Source organism: Orcinus orca, chromosome 7 (assembly GCF_937001465.1).
Source record: "Orcinus orca chromosome 7, mOrcOrc1.1, whole genome shotgun sequence".
NCBI lineage: Eukaryota > Metazoa > Chordata > Mammalia > Artiodactyla > Delphinidae > Orcinus > Orcinus orca.
In genome coordinates this window covers 55,102,154-55,129,146 of record NC_064565.1, presented here as the reverse complement: position 1 = coordinate 55,129,146, position 26,993 = coordinate 55,102,154, and the positions used below count along the sequence as shown (strand labels likewise).

Sequence of the window (26,993 nt, the reverse complement as noted above, 5' to 3'; positions counted from 1 at the left end):
TATAAAATGTGGAACATGGATTGTGATGGGAAAGGTCAAGATGATGACTGATCTGTGAGCTACTGAAACCAGTTTGAGTTTTTCTATTTTGAATACAAGTGCACTTCATGGTATATAGTATGAAGGATTTTGTCCATTTTACATTTTTGGAAATGAGCCATATTTTCAATGTCTTGCAGAAACTCAAATTTGAAGAGAAACTGGAGAAACTTATGTAAAATGAAAAAAAAATTTTTTAAGTGTGTACATTGCTAAATATTTAGCATTCATAAATTAATACATACCTTTAGTTCTTAAGCTGATAAACATGTTTCTTTTAATATCTTTGTCTTCTTTTTTTGCAGCGCTGTCATTTATTCCTAAAAGTTGAAAGATCAGCTTTTTTTAAATTGAGGAATAATTGACATATAACATTATATTAATTTCAAGTGTACAACATAATAATTTGATATTTGGGGTTCCTGTCTTAATAGAGATGAAGTAATATGACATGAATGATGCTTAAAATGTTGAGAATTAAAAATAAAAATTAATATGGTGAAGAACTTGCTTTGTTTTTTTTGTTGTCTTGGACTTTGTAGCCGGAAGGGAGCTAAGGGACCAAGGGTATTTTTGTTAGTCTCTCTCCCTTTTACCCTATTACACTCTGCTTTCCTGTTCAGTTTGTTTATCATCTTCCTTCTCTCGTTCAACCTTTTTCATTTCCTCCTTTTTTCCCCTCATTCCAAATCTTCTTTCTTTAACTGAGCATAATATAGATTCAGAGTTCAAAAAATGTGTTGTTTTTATTGAATGGAATTTATGTTTATCTTTTCAATTTTAAAATGGAGACTTTAAACTGTCATATTTTACATTCCTACTACATACTCTTCAAATAAAACAAAATCCAAAAACTTTTGTGTGCTTTTAATTGCATTTGATTTATCTTATTGAATAATAAAACCTGGTCATTAATTTATATGTATTCATCTGCTGTTTTTGATTTAGTGCATTTGTTGCTTTAAAAATGGTTCTTAAAAGGGGAATCACATCAATATTTTATGCTTTTTTAAAGTAGATAAACTTAAACCCTCCCTCAAAAATTTTATTTCAGCATTACTTGGATAAGCCCTGGCAGCTGTAGTTTTTAAGTTATGCAGATGATTCTTTTATACACCCAGGTTGGGAACCAAAACAGAGTATACCTTCATTCTGACATACATTTTTTGGCAGCAATAGGGAAAAATGACACTTAGCTGCCTTTTTTTTTTTTTTTTTTTTTTGGCTGCATTGGGTCTTTGTTGCTGTGTGCGGGCTGTCTCTCGTTGAAGCAAGAGGGGGCTACTCTTTGTTGTGGCACGTGGGCTTCTCATTACGGTGGCTTCTCTTGTTGTGGAGCACGGGCTATAGGCGTGCGGGCTTCAGTAGTTGTGGCACGCGGGCTCAGTAGTTGTGGTGCGTGGGCTCTAGAGTGCAGGCTCAGTAGTTGTGGCTTCAGGGCTTAGCTGCTCTGCAGCATGTGGGATCTTCCTGGACCAGGGATCGAACCCGGGTCCCTTGCATTGGCAGGCAGACTCTTAACCACTGCGCCACCAGGGAAGTCCTTAGCCACCTTTTTACTGTTACCTAAGTGAAAAGAGCTTTTAAAATAGTAGTATTTAAGAAAATAGTAGGGAATAAGACTCATTAATTTTATAATATGGGTTCTTGATATTGTTTAGCATGATGCCAGTATCCATACCTAGTTATGGAAGAATTGGTGTGAGATTCAATGAAAATTGATACCATTGGAAATCATACATTCAGCAAGCCAACCATAGGTGTCACCTAATAAAGCTTTCTGTATTCATCTAAGCAAAGAAAGTAGAAGAGACATTCCTTACCCTGTGGGAGTTTGCAGTGTGACACCTTGGTCCCTTGAAAGGAAGGTATTAATAAAATAAATTTCAGATTGTCTCCAATTTACCCTAAAGAGAACAAAACAATGGATCTAATATATGGATTTTTTTCAAAATCTTGTCTTTCTTATTGGAATTCTAAATTTTCACTAGAATCGACCTTTTTAATTGAACCTCTTTTGTATTTTCAGCCTGATGACTCTTGATTAATTTTCTTCTATCTTTTTTAAATTATTATTTTCTCTTTTCCGTTTGCTGCTCCCTCGTTTGGAAGCTCAAATGAGACTGATGTTGGGACTCCCTGGATTATTCTATATCTCCTGAATTTTATTTTGAGCTTTCCTTTGCTCTTTTGCACTACTTTTTAGAAGAATTTTTTGACACACATCCAAAGTATAGAACTCCATTAATTTTTACATATGTACGTACCCATGTGACCATCACACAGATCAAGATACAGAACATTTCCACACCTTAGAATGCTCACTTATGCCCCTTCCTGGTAAACTACCCTTGAAAGGTAACTAAAATTCTGACTTCTAGTTCTTTTCAGCAAACATTCTATTGAAATTTTTATTTTGACCATCATGCCTCTAATTATTAGGAATTTTTGTTGTTTTGATACCTCTTTTTTTTTTTTTTTTTGTAGCCTATTCTTTTCTGTAATACATTCTCTGTCCTCTCAGGTTTCTCTGGGAATACTAATTTTAAACTCTTAATATGCCCCTATGTTTGCTTTTTCCTTTCTTCTAGAGTTAGGAGTTTGGTCTGTTCGTCTTAGTCCTTCAGTTTCATGTTTGGTAGTCTTTGATTACCAATTTATCCTTAATTATCTATTAATAGTTATAAATGAAAAGCTATGCTGTTGTTGGTCAGGATTTCTCCTGCCTTTATGTAGGCCTGTTTTCCGAACAAATACTCCCTTGAAAGAGAGGGATGACGGCAAGCTCTCTGTGTGTGTCTGGTGTGTTGATAGGCTGGCTTCCTTTTAGGATGTATGGGCAAGAAGAAGAGTCCACCTTTCCCCAGTCTCCACTCTGCTTTCAGCTAAAATGGAAATGGACACCCTAGGGGTCTTATCTCAGTTAATTCAGAGATTAACTTTTTGGTTTTAGCCTGGGGATAAATTCTGCTGCTTTATACTTGAATATAGAGGGAGTAGTGGGAAATGTGACCTGCAAGTTGTTAAATCAACAATCCCTGGGCTAGTTAGCTTGTTTTCTGACATACTTGCCCTGTGTGCCAACTCTGTGACTTCTGTGCTGGGAAGAAGTGTTTCTTTCTCTGTTCTGACATTCTCAGATGAGTGTTTTAGGCTGTGCCTTCTGCTCTGATCTCTTCACTGGGATAACCCCATCTGCTATCTCTTCTTCAGATTTGTGAAAGCTGTTTAGTGTCTTTTTTGGTGTTCAATGATGTCATGAAACTGTTCCCTACTGTGCATCTTTGTTTTCAGTTCAGTGGGAATTTGGAAGCCAAGGGGTGGTAAACACATGGGTCAAGACCATTGTCATGAACTGGAAGCTGACATTGCTTTGACTGGAAAAGATGTATGAGATAAAAATAGGTAGATGATAGACAGAGAGAGAGAGAAATGCATACATACATAGATAATAGCTAGAAAATAAGAGTTCAGAATAAATATTTTCATACCTATTATAAATGTAAGAAATCCTAGATATAAGGATAATACCTTCAGTTTTTATTTTCAGAAGTTAAGTATCTTCTATTATGAGATTAATGGTAGGTCGGCAAAATAGTCATGAGAACACAAAAATATTGTCTTCATGTGCAATATTGTGATCTTACTCTGAAGAAGATGCAGTCATAGTGATATTAATAAGTGGAAACATAGTAATTTTCAGAATTGTAAACTAAACATGGAAAGAATAAACAGAGGCTGATTTCATTAAATATATTAAATCCGGTCAAATAAATTTAAGTGCTTCTTTTTAAAGTACCTTTTTTTGGATAAAAAAGCATGACATTTTTATTGTTAAAATTTGAAAAATAAGTATAAATAAATTAATAAAAATAACTCATAAGCCCTCAGCTAGGAATGACCTTCATTAAATATATAGTGTATTTAATTTCAGAGTTTCTTTCTATACATTTTTAAAAATTAAGATGAATATAAATATGTTTGTGTACATGTACCCTGTATTCTATTAATTATCCTTTATAAGATTTTTAAAATTTATTAAATAGTCTTTAAAAGCACTCTTGAAATGCCACTCAGTTTTTCATTGTATGTTTATTTTCATTTAATGAAACCCTGACTGTTAGACTTTTGGATTGATTACAATTTTTCAGTATTACAAAAACATTGCAGTAAACATCTTCATAAATGTTTGAGGACATCTGAGATTATTGCTTTTGGTTACATTCCTAGAAGGGAGGTTATTTGGCCATAAAAATGAATCAACATATTTGAGGCTTTTGATAGATATTGCAAAATTACCCTCAAAATTTGGTACACATTATTTTTTCCCATCATCCAGACAGGAGGCAGTGATCTCCCCTCTACCTTCCAAACTAGAGGATGATTATGGAATCTGACCGGAGTCTCTTCAACTTAACTTTTCAAGGCCCTGATGTTAAGCAGGTGCTTAGTGTCTTCCTTCAATTTAGCCTGAGGAAAATATGTCCCAGTGGTACCACTGACTTGAATCACCCACCATCCCTGCTATTTCCATATACTATAGTGACTCAGAAACTGTATATTGAGAATGTGCATGAGCAAGGAGAAGAAAAAGAGGGAAAAAGAGAATAAGAATATTGAAAGAGTGGAGCTGGTGACTGGACATCTGAGTTCATGACATCTACTTACCTGGATTTCTGTCAAATAATTCTTGAAAGAGGTGACACCTTCATTTGAATGTAAGATGTACAAAAATACCAGTTCTTCAGCCATCTCTTCCCGCAGGAGACCATGTATGTGTACACTGAAAGTCAGTTGACACAAGTAACCCCTCCTTGCCTTTGTGATTTCCAAAAGTGTTGAGGAATCTCCTAAGCCCAAGTGGCAACTACACTCACCGCCTTGCTTCTCAGATTGATTTGTGACCACAGTTTTAAAACCTGTACCAGGCTTGGCCTTCAAGGGCTAGAACTAAACCTTAGCTTCTCCTGAATTAATCTTACACCAAGAGCAATCCCATGTTTATACTGAGACTACAGAGACTTATACAGTGAATGGTGTTGAGTATGTGCATTTGTTTCCATTTTCCTAAACCTCTCTTCTCAGCTCAGGGCAATTTTCACAGATTTCATGATTCAGTTTTTTTAGAAAGCATTTATAATAATTTTATTGAGGTGTAGCTCACATACCATAAAAATCATCCTTTAAAGTGTAAATTCAGTAGTTTATAGCATATTCACAGAGTTGTGCAATCATTGCCATTATCTAATTTTAGAACTTTTTATCACCTCCCCAAGAAACTTCATTCCTATTAACCATTAACCCCATAACCATTAATGGTCTCTCCTCACTACCCCCTCCCCCCAGCCTCTGGCAATAGCAATGTACTTTTTGTCTCTGAGGGTATGCCTGTTCTGGGCATTTCATACAGATGGAATCATCCAGTATGTGACCTTTGGGGTCTGGCCACCTTCACGGGGTTTTCAGAGTTCATCCATGTTGTAACATGTATCTGTATTTTATTTATTTTTATTGTCGTATTCTTTTGTGTGGATACGCCCCATTTTGTCAGTCGACAGACATTTGGATTGTTTCCACTTTTTGGCTATTAAGAGTAATGCTGCTATGAACATTCAGGTACAAGTTTGGCGGGGACATGTTTTCAATTCTATTGAGTACTTACCTAGTAGTGGAATGTTGAGTCATGATTCATTCTTTCATGAGTCACTCTATCCTGCTTTTGAATGTGCACATGCAGTGTCCCTTATTTTTCACTACATTCTTCGAAATTCTTTTCAACTTTCGTTTCCATCAAAATATATACCTCTTCTTACTGGTTTGAATTTATAGAAATAACAATAAATAATCTTAGTCAAATACTTTAAAACCCAGGGCAAACCAGCAGACACATAGTCAATTAACTATATGAATTTTGTTCAAAAGCAACAATTTTAGCAGCTTGTGGCCAGCAGAATGGACTGACTTTGCTCTTCTTTTTCATAATTATAAAATTCCATAATTCTGAACCCATAGGTAGAGATGTGTTCTTATTTCCAAATATGCCATTGCATGGCTTTCAGCAAATTTTCTCCCATGAACTATTGCTATATATCTACTATTTATAAGATGTTTTGAGTTCTCCATGTTTGGAGAGGCTCCTAAAAGACTCCTGGAATTTATGTCAGTAATGTTTGAAATTTTGTACTTAAATCGCAGGAACTCGCCACTTCCTATTACCTATGGTACCCTCTCTCCTGGCACATGCCTATATCTCTTTCTCTGTGTCTACATCAGGGTATAAAGGAAGGCTGTGAGTTACTTAAGCTGATTGTATTCTCCTGTAGTATGGCCAAACCAGGCTTGTCTTTGCTGTATGATTTGGTATGATTGGTATTCCTTTTTAGAATGTAAGGTCCTTAATGACAAAAACTGTGTTTTCTCCTTACTCTCACAGCTTTAAATATCTGATATAGGAACATGCCCAGATTAACTATTTGGTAAAAACATTTTAAATGAATATGGGTTAGCAGATTTAAAAAGAAATATGTTGATACATACCATGGCAAAAACCAGACTCATTTATGTGATAAAAACATAAAAATGCATTTTTCAGAAAAGCTAAATTTGCATTATAAGCCTTTCTATAATCTTATATTGCAAAATGGTTTTCTGTTGTTTTCCACCTTAAAAAAATACATAGATTTCTGATAAGGGTTATTCTTATACCATACCCAAATAACTAAGGGGAAAATCATCCATTTTGCTCAAAACATAATTGAAGTAAATTTTGTTTGACATGGGAATAGGAGAAATCTGTAAAAGAATAATTAGTTTCAGCTTCTTTTCACTACTTTTTCTGAATCTATATAACCTGTGTTGTCACTATTGTGATTTGCTTAATTTTTATGTTTCTCATTGGAAAATAAAAGAACAGACCGTGGCTTCTCTTAGCTTATCCTCCCTCTGTGTGTCATGATATCACTTAATATACAACCTTTCAAGTTGTTCACAGTGCGTTGACATACTAGAAGTTGGTGTGTCCCAACTCTCAGGCAATCCTAATGCAGAAGGACTCATTTTTATTTTCCAGTGGAGGAATTATGAAGTTACCTTGACTCATTGAAATAATAAGTCTGTTATTTTTAAAATAGGAACAGTTATTTTTTATGCTCTTTTATTTAGAACATTCCAAAATAATAATATATAGAAGTTTGCATTTTTTATTTTGTATTTTTCTTTCCTGTAGTTCTTGTAATGTTTTGTATACACATGTAAGTTAATTAGGGAAGTCATAATTTGAATGCCTATTATAGTGTTTTCACTTTTTAAATTGAATCTATCCCAAACCTTTCCCAAATTCCTTTTATCTTCTTTGTTCTTCTGATACATTTGCCTAAATTGTTTTTAATTCAGAATGGAAATATATTTTTTTCTGATTCATAAAGGTATATGTATTTATTGTAAGAAAATCTAAATGTGTAAAATAGAGTAAAACAATCTTCCACCACCTCACTTCACAGAGATGAGTTTCCTCAAGAAAGAGAAGCAGAGGGTGTGAGTATATTATGAGATGTCAGACAGAAGAGGATCAGGTGACGAGAGAGGCAAGAAGGGAACCTGGAGAGTAGTGCTGTCAGAAGCACTGTCATAAAGATTTTTAAACAAGGAAAGTTGAATTGAATTGCACTACGAGTAAATACAGATGAAAAATAAAGGGAATTAAACATATTTTTCATTACGTTATCACTTTAAGATCTGTGAAGTGTTAAGTTCAAATTCTTAAATAAAGATCATTAGAGAGCATGGAAAATAAGTCATGTACGTAGTAGTCACTTAATAAGTGCTCATTCAACATGATGATAATTCTGTGAACACAGTGCTTCTTGTAGTTGAAAGCAAAATCTGTTTTATTATTACTATTACTATTATTTTTTTTCAAGTGCCGTCCCTGGCTGGCAACCACTTAAGGCTTTGTTTGTTTCTACTTAGGCCTCTTATGTAAGGAGCTGAAGGGGAAATAAAATATACAGGATGAAAAGATGGCAATGTTGCCTCCCCCAGGACCTCAGAGCTTTGTCTACTTCACAAAACAGTCTCTTGCCCTCATTGAACAACGTATTGCTGAAGGAAAAACAAAGGAACCCAAAGAAGAAAAGAAAGACGATGACGAAGAAGGGCCAAAGCCAAGCAGTGACTTGGAAGCCGGCAAACAGCTGCCCTTCATCTATGGGGACATCCCTCAGGGCATGGTTTCGGAGCCCCTGGAGGACCTGGACCCTTACTATGCAGATAAAAAAGTGAGTTTATTGTGCCTGCAATGGCGTGGTCTCTGTTTACCTCTTTTGTACAGAAAGATATTTTAAATTGAGATTAAGTGGAATTTAGTGAAAAGCCACGACATGACAAAAATGTTTAGTTAAATACATATGTAGGCTCTTTCAGAATATGTACTTTTACTAATTTTTCATCAAAACTGGTTCTGTCACTGGCATACTATTTCGATTTTTTAAAATTTAATAGCGTTCAGTATAATGTTCTGCCTTTTGGAACATAACATAAGTGCATCCTGGTAGGAACAAAATAATTGTCAGTTTGAGAAGTAAGACCTGGGGATATGTCCAGAATGCATTTGCACGGAGGTGACAGGTGAATCCATGGGAATATATAAAATCACTCAACTAATAATGGGATTTAGAGAGCCACTCATTTAGGGGGTTGGAGAGAAAGAGTCTGAGATGGTCAGAGAGGCAAGACATTATAAATCAGAAAGTTTTCCATTATTCAAAAAAAAAAAAAAAAAAGGGAAGACAGTATCTCATAAAATTATCCAGAAAGTTGAGGCTGGAGAAAGGCTATTGGAATGAACAAGGAGGATGAGTTGGTAACTTTTTGGAAGCAGTTTGTGTTAGGTGATGGAAATAAAAGCAATATAGTGGTGGATAGCAAGTAAACAGAGGAAGTGGGTGGCAGTCGATACATGCTGAAAAATTTGAGAAATTTCCACCAGAAAGATGGTCACTTGAGGCAATGAATAAATTGAAAACCTTTTCAATGTAGGGTATAAATAGCATGTTTGAAAGTGGAGAAAAATTATTCTCAGAGAAAAATACAGAGGATCGAGTAAGTAGCTAGTTGCTGATGTTAACAGACAAGGGATAAACCACAGGTCAGCTTGTATTTGCATTAGAAAAATGGAGTGAAGCCTTACTGTGTGAGCCCTGAAGGGCAAATAGGAGGATGAATTTGAGTCCTGATATGTTGAAGTAAAGGTAGGCACATCTGAGGAAATGCATGTTAAATCATATCAATATTTTCCATACTACAGGAGTGGAAATTGTCCTTTGAGAGTCAATCTTGAGAGCAGCAGATCTGAGAAGGTGTTGATTGCATTAAGGGGAGAGTTTGAAACACTGCTACAGAGGTTATTCTACCAAGAAAATGAGAAGGGGATTACAGTCATTTCTGAGACAGTAGCAGATACAACCAGATTGAACTTGACAAAGAGGAGACAGTAAAGGATTAGATCAGCAGGTTCCATAACTTTCTCCAACAATGCTTTGCTGCATGGCAACTGCAGAGTTACCTTTAAGAGGTCAAGAAAGGCAGGATAAAGTCCATTAAAAAAAACTATTTTGACTTAAGATGTAAATAAAAGAGACTATTTATTGATAACACATCTAGCAAATAAAATAAAGGGCACTGAATTGTCTTAAGAAATAGAAAATGTGATGAAGTTAATTTTGATGGTAGAAACACATCTTCTTTGGGATAGTTGCTATGAATAGCAATATGTAATATTTTGCTTCACATTAAAGCCAGCATCTCAGCAAGCTGACAGCACAGAAGGAGAAAGCAGAATACCTGAGAAGGCTTTGAGATACTACCCAGCATTCCAATTAACCAATCAGTATTCTGACACAGGAAGGAAGAATGTTAACATGTATTCAGGATCTCTGCGTCAGGCACTAGACTTTTTATACAAATTAACACACATATTTACTATAACTTGGTAAGACAGGAAGTAACAAAGGACCTGGGGAAAATAAATAACTTACAAAATGCTACATGCTAGTAAGTTTTGCCACAAATTTTTTAGTTCAAGTTGATTTGACTCCCTACTGAAATATTCTGTTGTATAACATCTCTTAGTTTAATTTCTGTTGTATAGCAATCACCATGCTCACAGCTTTACAAAAATGAATGGAAGAATGAATGGGTAAATAATGAAACCGGCAATATAAAAAGTACTTTCTCATTTTACTTACTACTTCATCCTGAAAAATGCCTGGCTCTTCATGGATACCTCCTGCATTTCCCATTTCTCAAGGGGGCCTGGATGTTACTTAACCAGGAACCCCTGAAGGAGGAAAGGAATCTTTCTGAAATAAATCCCAATTCAGAGATATAAACTAATATTGGCTTAAAGTGACTTGGGAGGTAAGGAGAAAATGTTTGTATTTGGATGGAGGATTAACTAATGGAATCATTTTAGGTATGTGGTAGACAACTTTAATGGAGAATATTTAGGGGTGGGACTCCAATCCCTCACCTTGGCCCCAGCTCCTTTCAAATATGACGCCAACCACATTAAAAGCCTAACGCACATCTGCATCAGTGTACTTGGGTAGAGCTAGGTCAAACGAAGTGATCTGTTTTTCACAGTCCTCTCTATTAACAGATGAATAAATACCCACAGGGATTACCGAGTCTTTTTATTTTAATTTTTTGGTTTCGAGCTTTAAATGATCAGCTTTTTGTGCCATGTCCTAGCCCTTCAATCATTCTTGATTAAAGTAGTTTTGACTTCCACTTGCAACTTCAGGATTGACTTCTGTGTGGATTGATTCCTTAATGTTTCGGGTTATTCACACTTATTGACAAGAGCTTTATTTCTGCTACATTATAATCACTGCTTGGATTAAAAATCTAAATGACTCCTGATTTGACCTGGGTTCAGATTTTAACTTATATTTGAGTGTAATTATCAATGCTTTGTTAAAAAAAAGGACACTTAATAAACTAATGATAGAAGTTAGGGCTTCATTTTCATGTGTGATGAATATATTAAGTGCTTCTGAAGAGTTTTATATAGTGCCTTTATTATAGATGAAAGTTTGTGTCTTTAAGAAAGAATAAATTACCAATCACCCTCTGCTGTGGGTATTAAGAGGACAGGTACAATGTCTTATTATCTTCATATCATTGGTGCCTTATATGTTGCCAAAATATCAGCAGCTGTTCCTACCATTTACTAAGAATTTACAATACACCAGAACTTAAAAGCTTCACAGACATGAAGTGCTAGCTCTCAAGTTGTGAAATGGTAGATTAGGCATTTAGAATCCTATCTGTCCAACTCCAACGCTTATACTCTTTAAGTACCTTAATTCTCTAATTTTATGTTCAATAAATTATTAAATAAGTGAGCAATATTAAAAAAAATTTATTCAGACCTTGACATCTATGCATTTCCTAGTAGGATTTTAGACTTTGCTAAAGAGACTCATTCTGCTACCCAAAATTTCATAGGCATATCTGTTTTTCCCACCTGTAATTAACTCCTGGTTGTTTATAAACCTAGACAATCCTAAAGAAGTTTTTAAAGAGAATGTAAAATTGGGAATCTGAATTTAAAAATAGTAAACCAGTTCTTTTTTTTAAATTTCAAGGACAAGGTAACTTGATCTTGCCAAGTTGAGGCAGTAATATGATTTTCACATTAGCTCAGATGACCTCTGGTTCATGAAGTCCCCTGATTATTCTGACAGACGTGTGACCACACCCCCTCTTTACTCTCATGCTCTGCCATTTGTATTTCTCTGTATGCTACCTGTCACATCTTGCCTTGTATTAGAGTTACTATGTTCTTATCACTTTTCTAGGAAGCTCCTTGAATGCAAAACTCATGCCTCATTTATGTTCAAATTCCTTTCATTGCCTCTTATGCCATAGTTGCTCACTGCACAATTATAGAATATAATGGCTGAACGAATATTAAAAAGCACAGTGTATTGAGATTTAAGAAAACAATAGTTGTACTCAAAGGTGAGATATTAATTTTAAAACTAATTTTCAATGTAAAAGTGAACTTTATGTTAAATTATGTTTAATTTACTATACATAACTGGTATAGTACAAGGGACCAGGAATATAAAAGGGCATCTGAAAATAATAGATTCTGTTTGTTTTCTTGGGGGCTCTGCCACATACAAAAGCAAGATTACCCGAAGTTACATCTCCAGTTTGGTGAAAAATATTTATTACCAGAAGCTCCCTTATAAACTTATATAAAATTCAGAATCAACAACAAAAAGACCAAATTAGTGTCTTCTAGATAACACAAGGAATTTGTTTGCCAGCCACAGAAAAATAAGACAAGGATTTGAACTTGGTCTTTCTGATATCCAAGCCAACTCCTTCGGTTGTTTTAATGTTTTGTTGTTATTGCTGTTTGTTTGTTTGGGTTTCAAATTTTTCAACTAAATACCAAAGACATGGAAACTGTCACTCATTATGCAATGGTTACATAACATATTTCTTAAATATTTGGTTCTATTCGTATTATTTCAAAAAATTGCCATGGATAGTAGCAAGCAAGTCCTTTAATTTATGTTCTTTTATTTTAGCTGTTATTGGTATTAACATCTAAAATAGGAAAATCATACTGAGTAGTAGGATTCTTTCAACTCTAATATTCCTTAAATTTATGAAAATATTTTTGAAAACTCATATTTTGGTACATTTGCTACTAAACCTGACAATAGCCAAGAAGTATTAAAATTCTCTCAGTGATATGATAAAAATCAAGGATAGCTAGTATCTATTTGGTTTGCATAAAATGCAATGTAATGAAAGAACTAAGTTGTATTTTAAAATATTTACAGTGACCACAAGTTATTGTTACTGATTTGGGTGTTGAAGGGATATGAAAAAGTGAAAACTGTATTTTGAAAGCTCTAAATAATACATGCTCATAAATGGCTCACTTCTTACTTTACTGATGAAATGGACAATGGACTTGGAGTTCATTGGCCAACATGACGTGAAGAGCTGCATTGCTTGAGTCTGATGGCAGTGTTTCTTTAATATGGTCCTACCACATGGAGAGGTAAATTGCAGATATTAATCTACTACATTGAAATTTTGGAGTCTTGATTCATACTGTTTTCTTTTTACTCCTGCAGACTTTCATAGTTTTGAACAAAGGGAAAGCAATCTTCCGTTTCAATGCCACACCTGCTTTGTACATCCTCTCTCCTTTCAGTCCTCTCAGAAGAATATCTATTAAGATTTTAGTACACTCATATCCTTTTTAAAATGCTTACTTACAATGGTTCTTTAAAATGCAGTTTTTTGTTATTTTTTTTTAAATATAGATTTTAGTCCTTTTGTACCTGAAAAGACTCTGGTTTACCAATCTCAGTATAATTTGGTGTAGATCTGTGAGTAGATTGGGAGAATGGCAATTTTAGTATTTTAGGAAAAATTGCTTTTGTCTATTACTCCCTTGTTCAAAGAGATTTTTTTTAAGTCTATAGACGTGCTTAGAATTTTTTTCTAAGGAAAAATTGTTAGCATTTCAACAAATGTCTTTATCAAATATTCAAAGTTCCTACCGTGGTCTTTTATCATATTCCTTGATTCTAAGCTACCGCATTCAGCATGCTTATCATGTGCACTATTCTGACGAATTGCATATTTATGACCATGAGTAACCCTCCAGATTGGACCAAGAATGTAGAGTAAGTGGGTTTAAGTACATTTTAATATAGTCTTAGTATGGTCATTCTTATCCTTTCCTTTTTATACCAGGAAGTTATTGCATCTATAAATATTGTGGTGTTTATCTTTCCATGTTACATAGTTGCTTTTCTTTCAATTATTTTTCTCTCCCCTACAATATTAACCTGCTAATATTAGAATAGAATAATATGTGCTACAGTCTTTTCTAGAAAAAAGACCTTATCAGATGCCCTGCTTTGTTCTTAGACATGCCACATATCTCTTGTCCTTGGGTATATTTCTGATAGGAACAATGCAGGAATTTTCTAGGCAGATCTAATACCTGTGTTCTTAGTAATTTTTAAATACCTCTACTTTCTGAGAGTGTTTCTGATATGTACATTTTAAGATTTTTCTGGAAGGACCTTTACTGTAGTTTATTCTCATAGTTAGAATGGGTCCATAAACCAACAGCCATACTCCAATAGATGCCTTCCTTTGGTTGATCAGAAAAAATTAATTATAAAGATTCACATGGTATTGTATTCTTTTCACACTTAATATCCCAATGGATTCTTGTGCCTAGGTACACTTTTACTGGAATATATACTTTTGAATCACTTGTAAAAATCCTTGCAAGAGGCTTCTGCGTAGGAGAATTCACTTTCCTTCGTGACCCTTGGAACTGGCTTGATTTTATTGTCATTGTTTTTGCGTAAGTACTTTCAGTTTTTTGAAATGCCAAACTCATGAAAGTCTCAGACAGCACAGTATTCCAGTAAGAACAGACTTTTGGGGTTTGACTTTTCCTGCATATAATGGTTACATTTAAAGGATACTGTATGGAAGTTAGTCATCAAAAAAATATTAATATTTTTTCAGATAGAGCATTTTCTACTCAAAAGTGTGTGACATCATTAAGATAGATGGTCTTCCTCCATGCTCAGTACTTGGATAGATAATATATGTAGTGCCAGTTAGGGTCACACTTTTTCCAAGTTCTTATTTAAAATCTGGTAAAACCTATAAGAAAAAACTCAGGCATTTATTATAAGTATGGTGCTCTTTTTTTAAATTAACCTATATTATTCAAAAGCTAATAAGTATATTAAAATATAGAAAGAAATCTTTTTATAAGGGCTGTCACTGCATACTAAACCTAACATTAATGCATTGTGTATGCATTACATAGGCATCCACAGTTTATTTTCAAGGGAAAAGTATCACATTAAGATATAATTTTAATTTATTCATATTGCTGCTCTTTTCCTAAATATATTTGTCAGAAACACTTATTTATTTTTTAAATCTCAAACCTATATACAGTATTTTCCCTCTGTCACTTTGAATTGTAAAAGTAATACGTGTTCATTGGAGGGATTTAGACAATACAGAAGGGTCTTGGGATTTCTAGTCTCCAATTCCCGCACACCTGCCCCACCTCTGTCCTTCAGGCTGGCTTTTTGTGGTCATATAAGACTGCTGTACTGCCACCCACCACCTGCTAAGACAAGACTGTGTCAAAGAAGGCTGCATCTTCTCAGGGGTCTCCTTCTTTAAATTTATGTGCCATAAACTTTACCATTTTTAAAGTATAAAATTCAGTGTTTTGTAGTATGTTCACAAAGTTGTGCAGCCATCATCACTTTCTAATTCCAGAATATTTTCGTCACCCCAGAGAGCAGTCACTTCCATTCCCTTCTCCCCCCGCCGCCAGTCCCTGGAAACCACTCAACTGTGTTCTGTCTCTGTGGATTTGCCTATTCTAGACATTTCACGTGAATGGAATCATACAATATATGACCTTTTAGTGTCTGGCTTCTTTGAATTAGCATACAGTTGTCTAGGTTTGCTGCTGGTATTTTATAGAATATTAAATATCTATATTACCATAATATTGAAGTTTAGTAATTGAAGCATTTAATTGTTTAGTTAGGCATTTATGTGTATGAAACCATTTTAATAATACGTTTGTATTTTGCTCACATCAAATGACTCAAATCAAATCAAATTAAATTAGTAATGATAGAAGCAAAAGACTTGCAGAACTGTAAATTTAAATAAGAGGTTCCAGGCGTAGGAAACACCTTGACTAAAGGCACAGGTAAGTATCATAGACTCTATCTAAATTCTGAATAACTCTGATTTAATTCTACAGGTATTTAACAGAATTTGTAAATCTAGGCAATGTTTCAGCTCTTCGAACTTTCAGAGTGTTGAGAGCTTTGAAAACTATTTCTGTAATCCCAGGTAAGAAGTAATTGGTGTGAAGCATTAGGCCACTCATAACTCCAACTATTTTGGGAGTTGTTCTTTGTTTGTGTGTGTGTGTTGTTACCGTGTTTGTGTATAAACTCCCCTATTACAGATATGTGACAGAGTTTGTGGACCTGGGCAATGTCTCAGCGTTGAGAACATTCAGAGTTCTCCGAGCTTTGAAAACAATTTCAGTCATTCCAGGTGAGAGTGGGGTTAAACACCGGGGCTGACTTTGATCTTTTCAAGGAAAAACAAGAAAAATTTTCTCTTACACAATTTTAATTAAATTTGATCTCTTACGTTTTTCATAATCGTTATTAAAAGTCAGCCTTTGAGTTTAATCAGTTGCATGAGTCTTAGGCGATGAAGATGGCCATTTGGTTCACATCTCAACTTGAAATTTTCCCTCCTGTCTAACAGTTCATTTTCCATTTTGCTTATCCAGGAATGAAAATTTCAATTTGTTTTATTCCTTTTCATATGGTTAAGAAAAGAGATACAAAATATCAGCATGGGGAGGATTGCATGACATAATGTTTTTTTCTTTCCTCAACAAACCATTTCTTAACTGAAATTTAGTAAGTTGTCACTGTGTGCTGCAATTCAGCCTCTTTTCTGTTTTGGTGTCGTTATAAAGAGATGTTTTGTCTGACAAACATTCACTGAATTGACATTTTTTAAAAATTATTTTTTCAAGTGAGTGTGGATATGGTTTGAGCAACCAAATTATTCATTTTGACAGTTTGGTTATTCTCTGGAAATATTTCAAGTTTTTAATCACTTGCTGTAATATACAGAAACAAAATATATAAAACAGCAAGTCCACCCTTTTGAGCTGGTAGACTTCTTTCCAACTAGGTTATTTAAGATCATTGGTTTGATAAAATGCATGCATTTCTAGGAAAGCTTGTGTTTTGTTTTCGTTTCTCATTCAGAGGCTTTATTTCATTTTGAACACCTATTTCTCCTCCTCGTATTCAGGCCTGAAGACCATCGTAGGGGCCCTGATCCAGTCTGTGAAGAAGCTTTCTGACGTCATGATCCTGACTGTGTTCTGTCTGAGCGTGTTTGCACTGATTGGGCTGCAGCTCTTTATGGGCAACCTGAAGCAAAAATGTGTGCGGACTCTGCTTGAAAATAATGAAACAATAGAAAGCATATTGAATACTCTCGATGAAGAAGACTATGGAAGTAAGAATGCCCTTGTAGTTATTAATAGGTTGAAATAAGGCTAAGAGCATTGTTCTCTTCTGGCAATGGAATGTTGCTTTCATTTTAATTATTTCAAAATCACTCAAATATAGAGAAAGTTGCTGCATTGTGAATTTGGATCATGTTATATTTTCATAAATTTCCCTGGATCTAAGCTTTCTAGCGGTTCTGGTATTAAGAACATGGGATAGTTGCATAATTCTCAATTTCTGTAAGATAAAAAAGAATAAGTTTGCTCTAGAAAAATAAATTTAGCTATGAATTAATGATATTGACCATTAAATTTCATAAGTTATATATTTATATACTGTAGTTTTATTGAGTAATTTATACTTACGTTTATTTTATAGTATAATTTATTATATAGTAATATAATTATATTTTTACCCTTGTATTTTTCTTATAACATTGTACAGTCATGTTAATATGTTATAATGATAATATTATCACATATTAAAATGTTTGTCTCAATAGTATTTCTAAAGATTTGTATAAGCAGAACAGTTTATTCAGCTTTATCAGCACTATCCTCATACTATAACCAATGATGAGTTTTACAGCTCTTTCTAATGGCTGCCTTCAATCTAGCTAATGACCATCATAGTTTAATTCATCAGAACTAGTTCTGTAGATACCATTTACGATGATCTGTACGCACAGTCTCAGAAGTCTACTTAATTCACAAGTGTATATTAGAGTATCCTACAGAAAGCATAAACGGCATGTTTTCTAAATAGTTATCCCCTAACACAGTTTCTCTCACCAGAGCTGATGAGTTTGGGTGAGAATGAAATCTAGCAAGATTGTAATTTCTGTCTAACACCTGCAGTGTGTCTGTAAGATGTTGCCCACATGAACCCATAAACCTTAATAATTAGATCCAGAGGTAAGGTGGACATGCAAGTGCCTTTGATAGAAGGAGATCAGGGAGTAAAGGTCAGGTGTTAATTCTCCTTAAATAATAAAGAGTCGTATACATCATTATTTTTTTTTTACTTTACTCAATGTGTTTTTTCCTACTCACTGAGTAATATAAAGGCAAATAAAACCTAGCTAATATAGTAAAAGACTGTAAATAAAGAAAACTGAAAAAAAGGAAGCCTAAAACAAGAAAACTGAAGGGTTTCAAAGTAAAATTTTTAATGTATATTTTTTTTACTACCAGCATTTGATGAGGAATGTAGCATATTTTCCTTTGCTTTTCTTTAATTTATTTTTTCAGCTTCTGATTTTTATTAATATGATCTTAAATTTTATTTCTAGTTTCCAAAGGATTTTATTTCTTAATTTATATACCATGCAAGTTATAGAGCTTACAGGTAATTGCTGACATTTGTACTTTGTTTTATGAATCAGTTTACATACAGCACTTACTTAAACTTGACTTTTTTTTAACTAGGATCATTACCAGTCCTTTTATTCTGAATCTTGGTCTCATTCCTGAGTTCATACGTTGAGTGATTTTTTTTTTTTTGACTTTCTGGAATTGCTTCAAGCAATTTTTTTCAAAAGGCGTAGAAAAAGCTCTTGGATCTTGCAGTATATCTTCATATTGGGTTCACACATGAGTGAATGACAGCTTAGCTAACAATGAAGTTTTATACCACAATCTTCTCCCTCAACTCTATACATTATTCTTGATTTTCTTCTGAAATATAGTTTCACAGCAGACATGATTGTGTTCAGTCCGAGTTTGGTTTCCTACCTGTTTTCTGTGTCATAGAAGCCCAGTCTCACTGCAGTATTTATTCAAGTATTCATCACATGGGTTTATTGAGTGCTTCCCTGAGCTAAGCATTGTACAAGTTTCTGGACCTGTAGCAGTGAGTATGATAACCTCAGCCTCTGCATTCACAGAGCTTATCTTCTAGGGAGAATGAAAGAGTAAAAGGAGGGGAACAGACAAAAAATATTGCAAGTTATAACAAATGCTATGTGAAGAAAATAAATCTCAGGGGCTGAGATACCAACTAAATGAGAAGCCCTCTCTGAGGAGGTGGCATTTAAGCAGAGATCTAAAGGATAATAAGAAGCCATAAAATAGTGTAGGTGTAAATGGGGGCTGTTCCTTGAATTAGAAGGAAGAGCTTGTGGAAAAGCCCTGAGACAAGACAGAGTATCATGTGTTTAAGGAATGGGAGAATAGCAGTGTGGTTAGACTTTAGCAAAGGAGAGGCAGAATGGCAACAGAGAAAGTTAGAGAAAAAGGCAGGGGTCATATCATGAAGAATGTCTTAGCCCATGGAAAGGAGTTTGGATTTTATTTTAAATGCAGTGGTTTTAATCACTTTACCATACGGGGAGCTGATTGGGTAAGATAGATGGTAGATTAGAAAAAGGAAGACCAGTTAGGATGATGCTTCTATCATTCCAAACAAGACAAGGTTGTGGTTTCATCTAGAGTGGCGGCAGAAAGTGAAAAATGTGAGTTCAAAATGACACCTATAGAACTCACTGATGAATTAGAGAGGAGAGAAGGGCTTGGGGAATCTCATCTACGTTTCTGGCACAGTAACTGGATAGGTGGCAATGGGAAGTGAGGGAAGAGTGGGCAGGTTTGTAGGAGAAAGTCACTATTAACCAGTTAAAATTGAGATGTCATTGGGATATCCAAGTGGAGATAGAAAGTAGACAATTGGAGATTTAAGCATAGAGATCAGAGGAAATGCCTAGTTTGGAGATATACACTTCGAAGTAATCAGCAAAGGGAAAAGATATGTACACGCATACACACATCCTTCTGAAAATCCTCATGTTTATAAGTAGGTAGACAATGGGAAACCTGGTGTTTAAAGCAGATTTGGTGTTTAGAAGATGCTCATCTCCACAACCCTAATGTCTAGAAGGCAGGTAGAGAGGAGGACCCCAAAAAAGATGCAGAGAAAAAGTGGCCAGTAAAGCAAGAAGCAAAGATATAAGTAGGAAAATCAAGAGAAAAAAGTATGTTGAGAAAAGGGAGTGCTTGTGTTGAATGACGCTGCAAGATCAAGGATTAAGATCAAGATCAAGGATGATGAGGATAGAGACATGTATATTAGCTTAAACAACATGGAAGTCATTAGAGAATTTCATGAGCAAATTTTAGTAGAGCGGTAGGACACAAGGTTGGATGAAGGTGGTGACGGGTGAATAAGATGTCAGAAAGAAGAGAAGACAGTATGTGTAGACAATTCTTCCAAGAAATTTGGCTGTAAGGGAATCAGAATAACAGGGGCAATGGCCGGCATTTTTTTAAAAGATGGATTTTGATAGGGATGTTTTTCTAGTGCTAGAAATGAATGAGTAGTAAAATATGGATTAATAATTCAGGAGAGTGGGGGAGAGCAAGTCCTTGAGAAAGTGGGAGAGCGAAGGGGAGAGACATCTCCACCACAGAAGCAGGAGGAAAGATGGAAGAGCAGGCTCCAGCGTAATCAGAGGAGGATTAAGTCAAGCCCAGTGGCTTTTATTTCCACAGAAAAATGTGAGGTGGGATCATTGGCTGGCAGTGCAAAAGAGGAATTCTTCTCTTGGTATTACATTTTCCCTTTACATGTTAACCTTAAATTCTCTTGAGGCTAACTATCCTAATAATTTACTGTTTATTTGTTTGGGAATTATTTTCAAGTGTTCTACAAGACCAGAGTGAGCTACTCCCATTGCTTCACCTTTCACCATTCGTGTATTGAATTGACTATGTTAGCCCTGCAACATGCCCGTACAGGCAGCTCTAGAGCCTACTTTTATAAAGCAGCTCCTCAGTGATTGGTAAATGTGAACTGGTATTTCTTTAAAGGATAACTCTAAAGTAATCCTTTCATAATAAAAATATCTCAGAGGTTTATGTATAAAACATTGCATGATAACCTCCTCCATCCTCATTCTGCCATGCCTACCCTCCCCAAGGCACAGGATTTTTTGCAAAAATGAACACAGAGTTTTCACCCCAAGCTAAGAGGCCTTATTGGTTTATTTGTGTCTTCTAATATTTGTATCTTCTACATAAGACCAAACGATGGCATATAAGTCAGTTAGGCTTATCTGAAGTTGTTTAATAAGAGCTGCTGCTCTTTTAGCATTGATGTAGAAAGCGTGGGTCACTGTGTTAAGTGTTTTACATGCCATAGCCTATTAGTACTAATTCAACAGCTCTACAAAGTAGGTGTTCTTACCCACATTTTACAGATGCAGAAGCTAAATCTTAAAGTGATAAAGTAATTCACCTACATAGGAAGGGGTAGAAACAATATTCAAATCCAAGTACATCTGACTTCAAAGTCTTCGTTCTGCTGTTACTCCAGAGCCTCCTAGAAATTACATCTTTATTTATTTTGACTTGAGCCAGATAGGAAGTTGGGCTCTTATTAAAAAAAATTCTTTTTGTCCTTTATACCTTTACTGTATAGGTTTGGATCAGCCCCCTGTATTAAGAATAAGTCATTATAGTAAATAAAGGAAGAGTTATGAGTTCCTTTACACCTGAAAATGGGCACAGAGGGTACCATGAAAGGGGAAAATGTACATTTATTTCAGTTCTGTATCCTCAACATCCAGAACTTAGTAAGTCCTAAATAGATGTTTATTGGTGAGTAAACAATGAGAGAATTTCAGAAAATATATTTCCTTCACTTATAGTGTTGCCTTGCCAACTGTACCCCTTCTGGAATACTTGGGGCTGAGCTGGGGGCTCTTTTCCTTCTCTTTCCCTCCCCTTCCCCAGCTCCACTTTCTCTCTGGGTTAACTCATCAGGTCCCATGGCCTGATGATGACGCCCATCTTTGTATCTCCATAGTTGATACCTTCACTGACCTCAAGACTCATATCAATCCAGTCACTTACTTGACAAATATAATTTAATACCTAATAATCATCTCATGTGGAGCACAGCTAAAACGGAGCTCCTGGTTGTGCTTCAGGCCATTCTGTGCCCCACTCTTCCTTATCCCAGTAACTGGTACCACTCTTGACCAGCTGATACATCCTTGTGTCTCCTCTCTTCCACATACCCCACATGCACTCCGTCAACACATCCCGTCCGCTTGATTCTATCCCCTTCTCTCCGTATCCATGGCTACTCTCTGAATCGTAGCCATGTCACCTGTCACTGTAGTCACTTAGCTTGTATCCCTGCTTCCACAGCTCTGAATCGTAGCCATGTCACCTGTCACTGTAGTCACTTAGCTTGTATCCCTGCTTCCACACTTGCCCTCCTATAGTCCATAGTCCACAAAGCAGCCACAGCAACATTCAGAAATGTTAATTATTGTCTCACATCTCTAATTCCTACTTCTATTACTTCCTATCACACTTACAATCCAAACTCCTTTCCATGGCATGCAAAGCCTTGCTACGTGGCCCCGGCCTACCTCTGACACCACAATCCTCGCCACTCACTGCACTATAACTGGGCTGGCCATTTTGCTTTTTTGTTTCCATATACCAACTTCATTTCTACCTTGGGGTTTTGCTCTTCGCTCTTCACTCTGTCAAGATGTCTCACGAGGGTCCTCGAATGGCTGGCTTCTCTGTAGCATTTAGGTTCCAGCTCGAATGTCATCTCTTTAGAAAAGACTTCCCTGACCACATTTTGTCACATTGTCTTAATTTATTTTCTTTAGGGCATTTATCCCTATGTGAAAATACCTTGTATATTTACTTATTTACTTGTTAGGTGTCTTTCTCCATCCCCAACCTCCACCCTTACCTAAACATAAAGAAAGCTTCATAAAATTGATGATCTTATTTATCATGTTTGTCATCATATTCACTGCCTGGCCCATAAGAGGTTATCGACAAATATTTGAAGGAAAATATATAAGAATACAATAAATAAATGAATGCCTATTGCCTGGCACTGGGCCTGAATATGTTTGTAAATATATCTATATTAATTAACTGACCTGCTGTGTCACTCTTAAAGCTTACACTCCATAATGTTATATTGTTCAATTTCTTTCTGAACAGAATATTTTTATTACTTGGAGGGATCCAAAGATGCTCTCCTTTGTGGTTTCAGCACCGATTCAGGGTACGTAATATTTGTTTTCAGTTTAGTCCAAAGGCTGGGGAAAAAAAGAAAAATCAAACTCAATCAGTTTGCTAATAAGAACCTTTGATTCTATATTATTTTTATATATTTCATGGCATTTTTTGACTCATTCTGTCCCACAGTGAGTCCAGAGTTTAAAACTTTCATGGTTAATGCATACCATACATTTGAAAGCAATACTTTGAGGTAGTGCTTGCATTAAAACAAGATACAAATCGTATACATCCTAAGAAAGTAGAAAAAAATTACTTCCAAAAAACCCCACCAAAAGTTGGATGGATAATTTCCAGCCTTTCTTCTTTCTGGGAAGAAGAGTGACAAAATCAACTTTTCTTTCCATCCCCAAATTATACTCATTCTCCCATCAAGTATGGTTCATAGGTGACAGAATGCAGTGACAGTTTGGCCACTCTAAACAAAAGGATCCCATGGACTGGGGTAAAGATATTTTAAGAATGTCGTGTTTATGTAAGTACCCATTTTGTTCTTTCTTCCACACACCGACTTTATTTCTGCTGCAGGGCCTTTGTTCTTGCACTGCCCCCTGCCCAGGAGGAGGCTCTGGGTACAGTGGAAACATAAAAACAAACAAGATAAGGTTGCTGCTCCTAAAGACACCTCAGAACACTGTGTTTATTTGACATCATGGATACCAATCCACTAACTTTAAAGAGAAAAAAAGTCTTAAACTAAAAATCTCTATGTACTTACACAATTGTTATCTATTGACTGTTCTTGATTCTAATTCACCCCAAGAATAATTTGGGGAGACAATTTTATTCGAGGCCTATATATCAATCTTTATGGGTACAAGAACTACTATATGACATCTGGTGAAAGTTTCCAAGTCTTAATGATGGATGTTGATGATGATACTAATAGCAGCTACCATTTATTAAATGCTTTCTATGTGCAGGAACTAGGCTAGGTAATTTGCATACATTCTCTTCTTTAAACTTAATAACAGTCCTAACCTTTGGAGGTTGAAGGAAAATATATAAGACTATATATATAAATATATATATAAATATATATATTTATATATAAATAATATATACATTTATGTATATATAAATATATATTTATATATAATAATATATACATTTATATATAAATAATATATATAATATATATTTATATATAATATAATATATGATAATATATTTATATATAAATAATATATATTATATTAAATATATAAATATATTTATATATAAATAATATTATATATATATATATATATATATATATATATATTTCCTTCAACTTTTAACCTTTGGAGGTAGGTATTATTATCTTGTCTCACAGAAAGAAGGAACCCGGCCTTGGAGAATTTTAAGTAATTTGACAAAGTCAACAACTAGTAAAAAGTAAGGATGGGATTCAAACCCAGTTCTTGCTGACTCCAAATAATGTGTTCTTAATCATTATTCAATATTGTCCCCCTGGAAAGGAAACCTTGAGTTTCCGACTTCTCTGTAGTACCCTTTAGCTTGCATCCTGAAGGTACTCTGACTTGTGATATCCTTTTTCACATGTAGTCAGTGTCCAGAAGGGTACACCTGTGTGAAGGTTGGCAAGAACCCTGACTATGGCTACACGAGCTTCGATACTTTCAGTTGGGCCTTCTTAGCCTTGTTTCGGCTAATGACCCAGGATTACTGGGAAAACCTTTACCAACAGGTGAGTGCCAAGAGAAACATTCATTGCATTCATTGCACAAAAATCTGATGTATGTTCCTTACCAGCCTTATATATGAGATGTTTTATTCAATTTAGAATGGAGAAAACTCTATTGTCTTAGTACTAAAATTAGACATGTTCTATTTCCAGCACTATTAGAATGGATAGTTCTTAAATCATAAATTATTTTCTTACTCTTCTGGGCTTTTTGATCTCTAGATCTCTTTCCCCCTTTCTGAATATAGCATCCCACGGGGTCCTAGGTAAATAGCAAGAAATATACTGTAATGTTCTCTCACAGCACTCCTACACACGCTGTGCTTTCCACACTTGCCTCCCTGCCTGCAGTGCCCTAAACACCAGGCTCTCCTGTGCTCACTGTTCTTTATTTTGTGCACTCCCATGTACACTTGTTCTGGACTGAATAGTATCTCCCCCAAATTCATATGTTGAAGTCCTAACTCCCAGTACCTTAGAATGACTATATTTAGAGTTAGGGCCTTTAAAGCGGTAACTAAAATGAGGCTATTAGGGTGGGTCCTAAACCTATCTGATGTCCTTATAAGAAGGAAACATTAGGATATGAGTAGAGATACACACACACACAGAGAAAATACCTTGTGAGGACTCAGTGAGAAGGTAGCCATCCACAAGCCAAGGGGAGAGACCACAGGAGAAACCAAACCTGCCAATACTTTGATCTTGGATTTCAATCCCCTAGGACTGAGAAAATAAATTTCTGTTGTTTAAGTTACCCAATTTATAGCATTTTGTTATGGCAGCCTGAGCAAATTAATATGAGAATGGAAGACTCAATTCATGTCTCTGAGTTTTTCTCTCTCAACTCACTTGTTCCTTCTTCTACACCTCCATGCCCTTTGTTCTTCAGTTTATAGCATCCATCTCTTGTACTGGAATTCTTCATTCATGTGAACATCTCCTCTCTAACTTACATGTGATCCTCTTGGGATTGTGGCTCTATCTTTTCACCTATATGTTATCAGTACCCAACCCCAAGAGGAAGGAGATCAAAAATGATTATTCTATATTATAAAAAATAATGAATCACTTCTCAAATTGCTACAGATTCTTCTTTTGGCCTGTTTTATGTCTGTTTAATTTCTGAGAATATTATAAATGAATGTAGAAATTATATAAAAATCTTACTTCACAGGAAAAAAAAGAAATACAAGCGACTTTTTAAGTATGCAAAAAGATACTCACCTTTACTGCAAATTAAAACTGGAGTGACATATAACTTTTCACCTGTCAGAATGACCAAAATCAAAAAGTTGATCAAAGGAGAGATACTGTCTGACTAGATGTGGGGAGGTAGACTTTCTCACACATGTCTGGGAACCACTGGAGAAGATATCATGGCAATTTCTATGAAAATTAAAATGAATATACCTGTTGACCTAAGAATTCCACTATAAAGAATTGATCCAAAAGAAGAAATCAGTAAGAGCAGTAACTGATAGAAAAGGCAATTGAGTTACCACGCATCAGAGATAGAATAGAGAGACTTATTTTTCATTTAATACCTGTTTGTACCATTTGAATTTTTTACCATGTATTACATTTAAAAAATTTTAATAAATGTTAATTAAAAATACATAAAAGATGAATGCATAAATTCATACAATAAGGCTATCTACCTTGTGTTAACATAATCATTAATACTTCTTAAAGATATAATTTTATCAGTAAATGATACTATGGAAATTATCTAGTCCTATAATTTGAAAATGAGTAAAGCAGCTAGTTTTTGAGTAATTTTCAGATTAGGGGAGAAAAGATCCAGGGTTATTATTATGCTTACTAATAGTCAAGAATCACACTTAACTTCAGTACAAGCTTAATTAATTGCTATATCTTTTGTACTGAAAAAGTGTGTATTTTAATACTGATTGTTTTCAATGAAGATACAATTTTATTCCTTTATATTTTTGATAACATGAGAGTATACAGAACTGTACGATTTACATACCTAATATGCCATTCAAGTTGAAATGATTTATCAAAAAAAACCTTTGTGTTATTAAAATAATAATTACCATTTTTCCCTAG

The 26,993-nt window shown here is 35.0% G+C and overlaps 1 protein-coding gene and 1 long non-coding RNA gene across 2 annotated transcripts in view; one reads left to right on the top strand and one right to left on the bottom strand.

Moving 5' to 3' along the window:
* Positions 1-26,993, top strand: part of SCN9A (sodium voltage-gated channel alpha subunit 9) — a 149,647-nt gene that overhangs the window by 57,876 nt on the left and 64,778 nt on the right. Inside the window, exons 2-9 of the mRNA XM_004267254.4 lie at positions 8,008-8,315; positions 13,203-13,321; positions 13,671-13,760; positions 14,327-14,455; positions 15,899-15,990; positions 16,981-17,190; positions 23,156-23,219; positions 24,782-24,923. Of these exons, the coding sequence (XP_004267302.1) occupies positions 8,058-8,315; positions 13,203-13,321; positions 13,671-13,760; positions 14,327-14,455; positions 15,899-15,990; positions 16,981-17,190; positions 23,156-23,219; positions 24,782-24,923 (1,104 nt within the window). The 5' untranslated portion in view covers positions 8,008-8,057. The remainder of the gene's footprint in view (positions 1-8,007; positions 8,316-13,202; positions 13,322-13,670; positions 13,761-14,326; positions 14,456-15,898; positions 15,991-16,980; positions 17,191-23,155; positions 23,220-24,781; positions 24,924-26,993) is intronic.
* On the bottom strand, positions 5,707-26,972 carry LOC125964981 (uncharacterized). The gene is made up of 3 exons (XR_007478377.1): positions 25,541-26,972; positions 23,092-23,253; positions 5,707-5,851 (listed from the first exon to the last, which is right to left on the bottom strand). It is a non-coding gene; the product is annotated as an uncharacterized LOC125964981 (long non-coding RNA).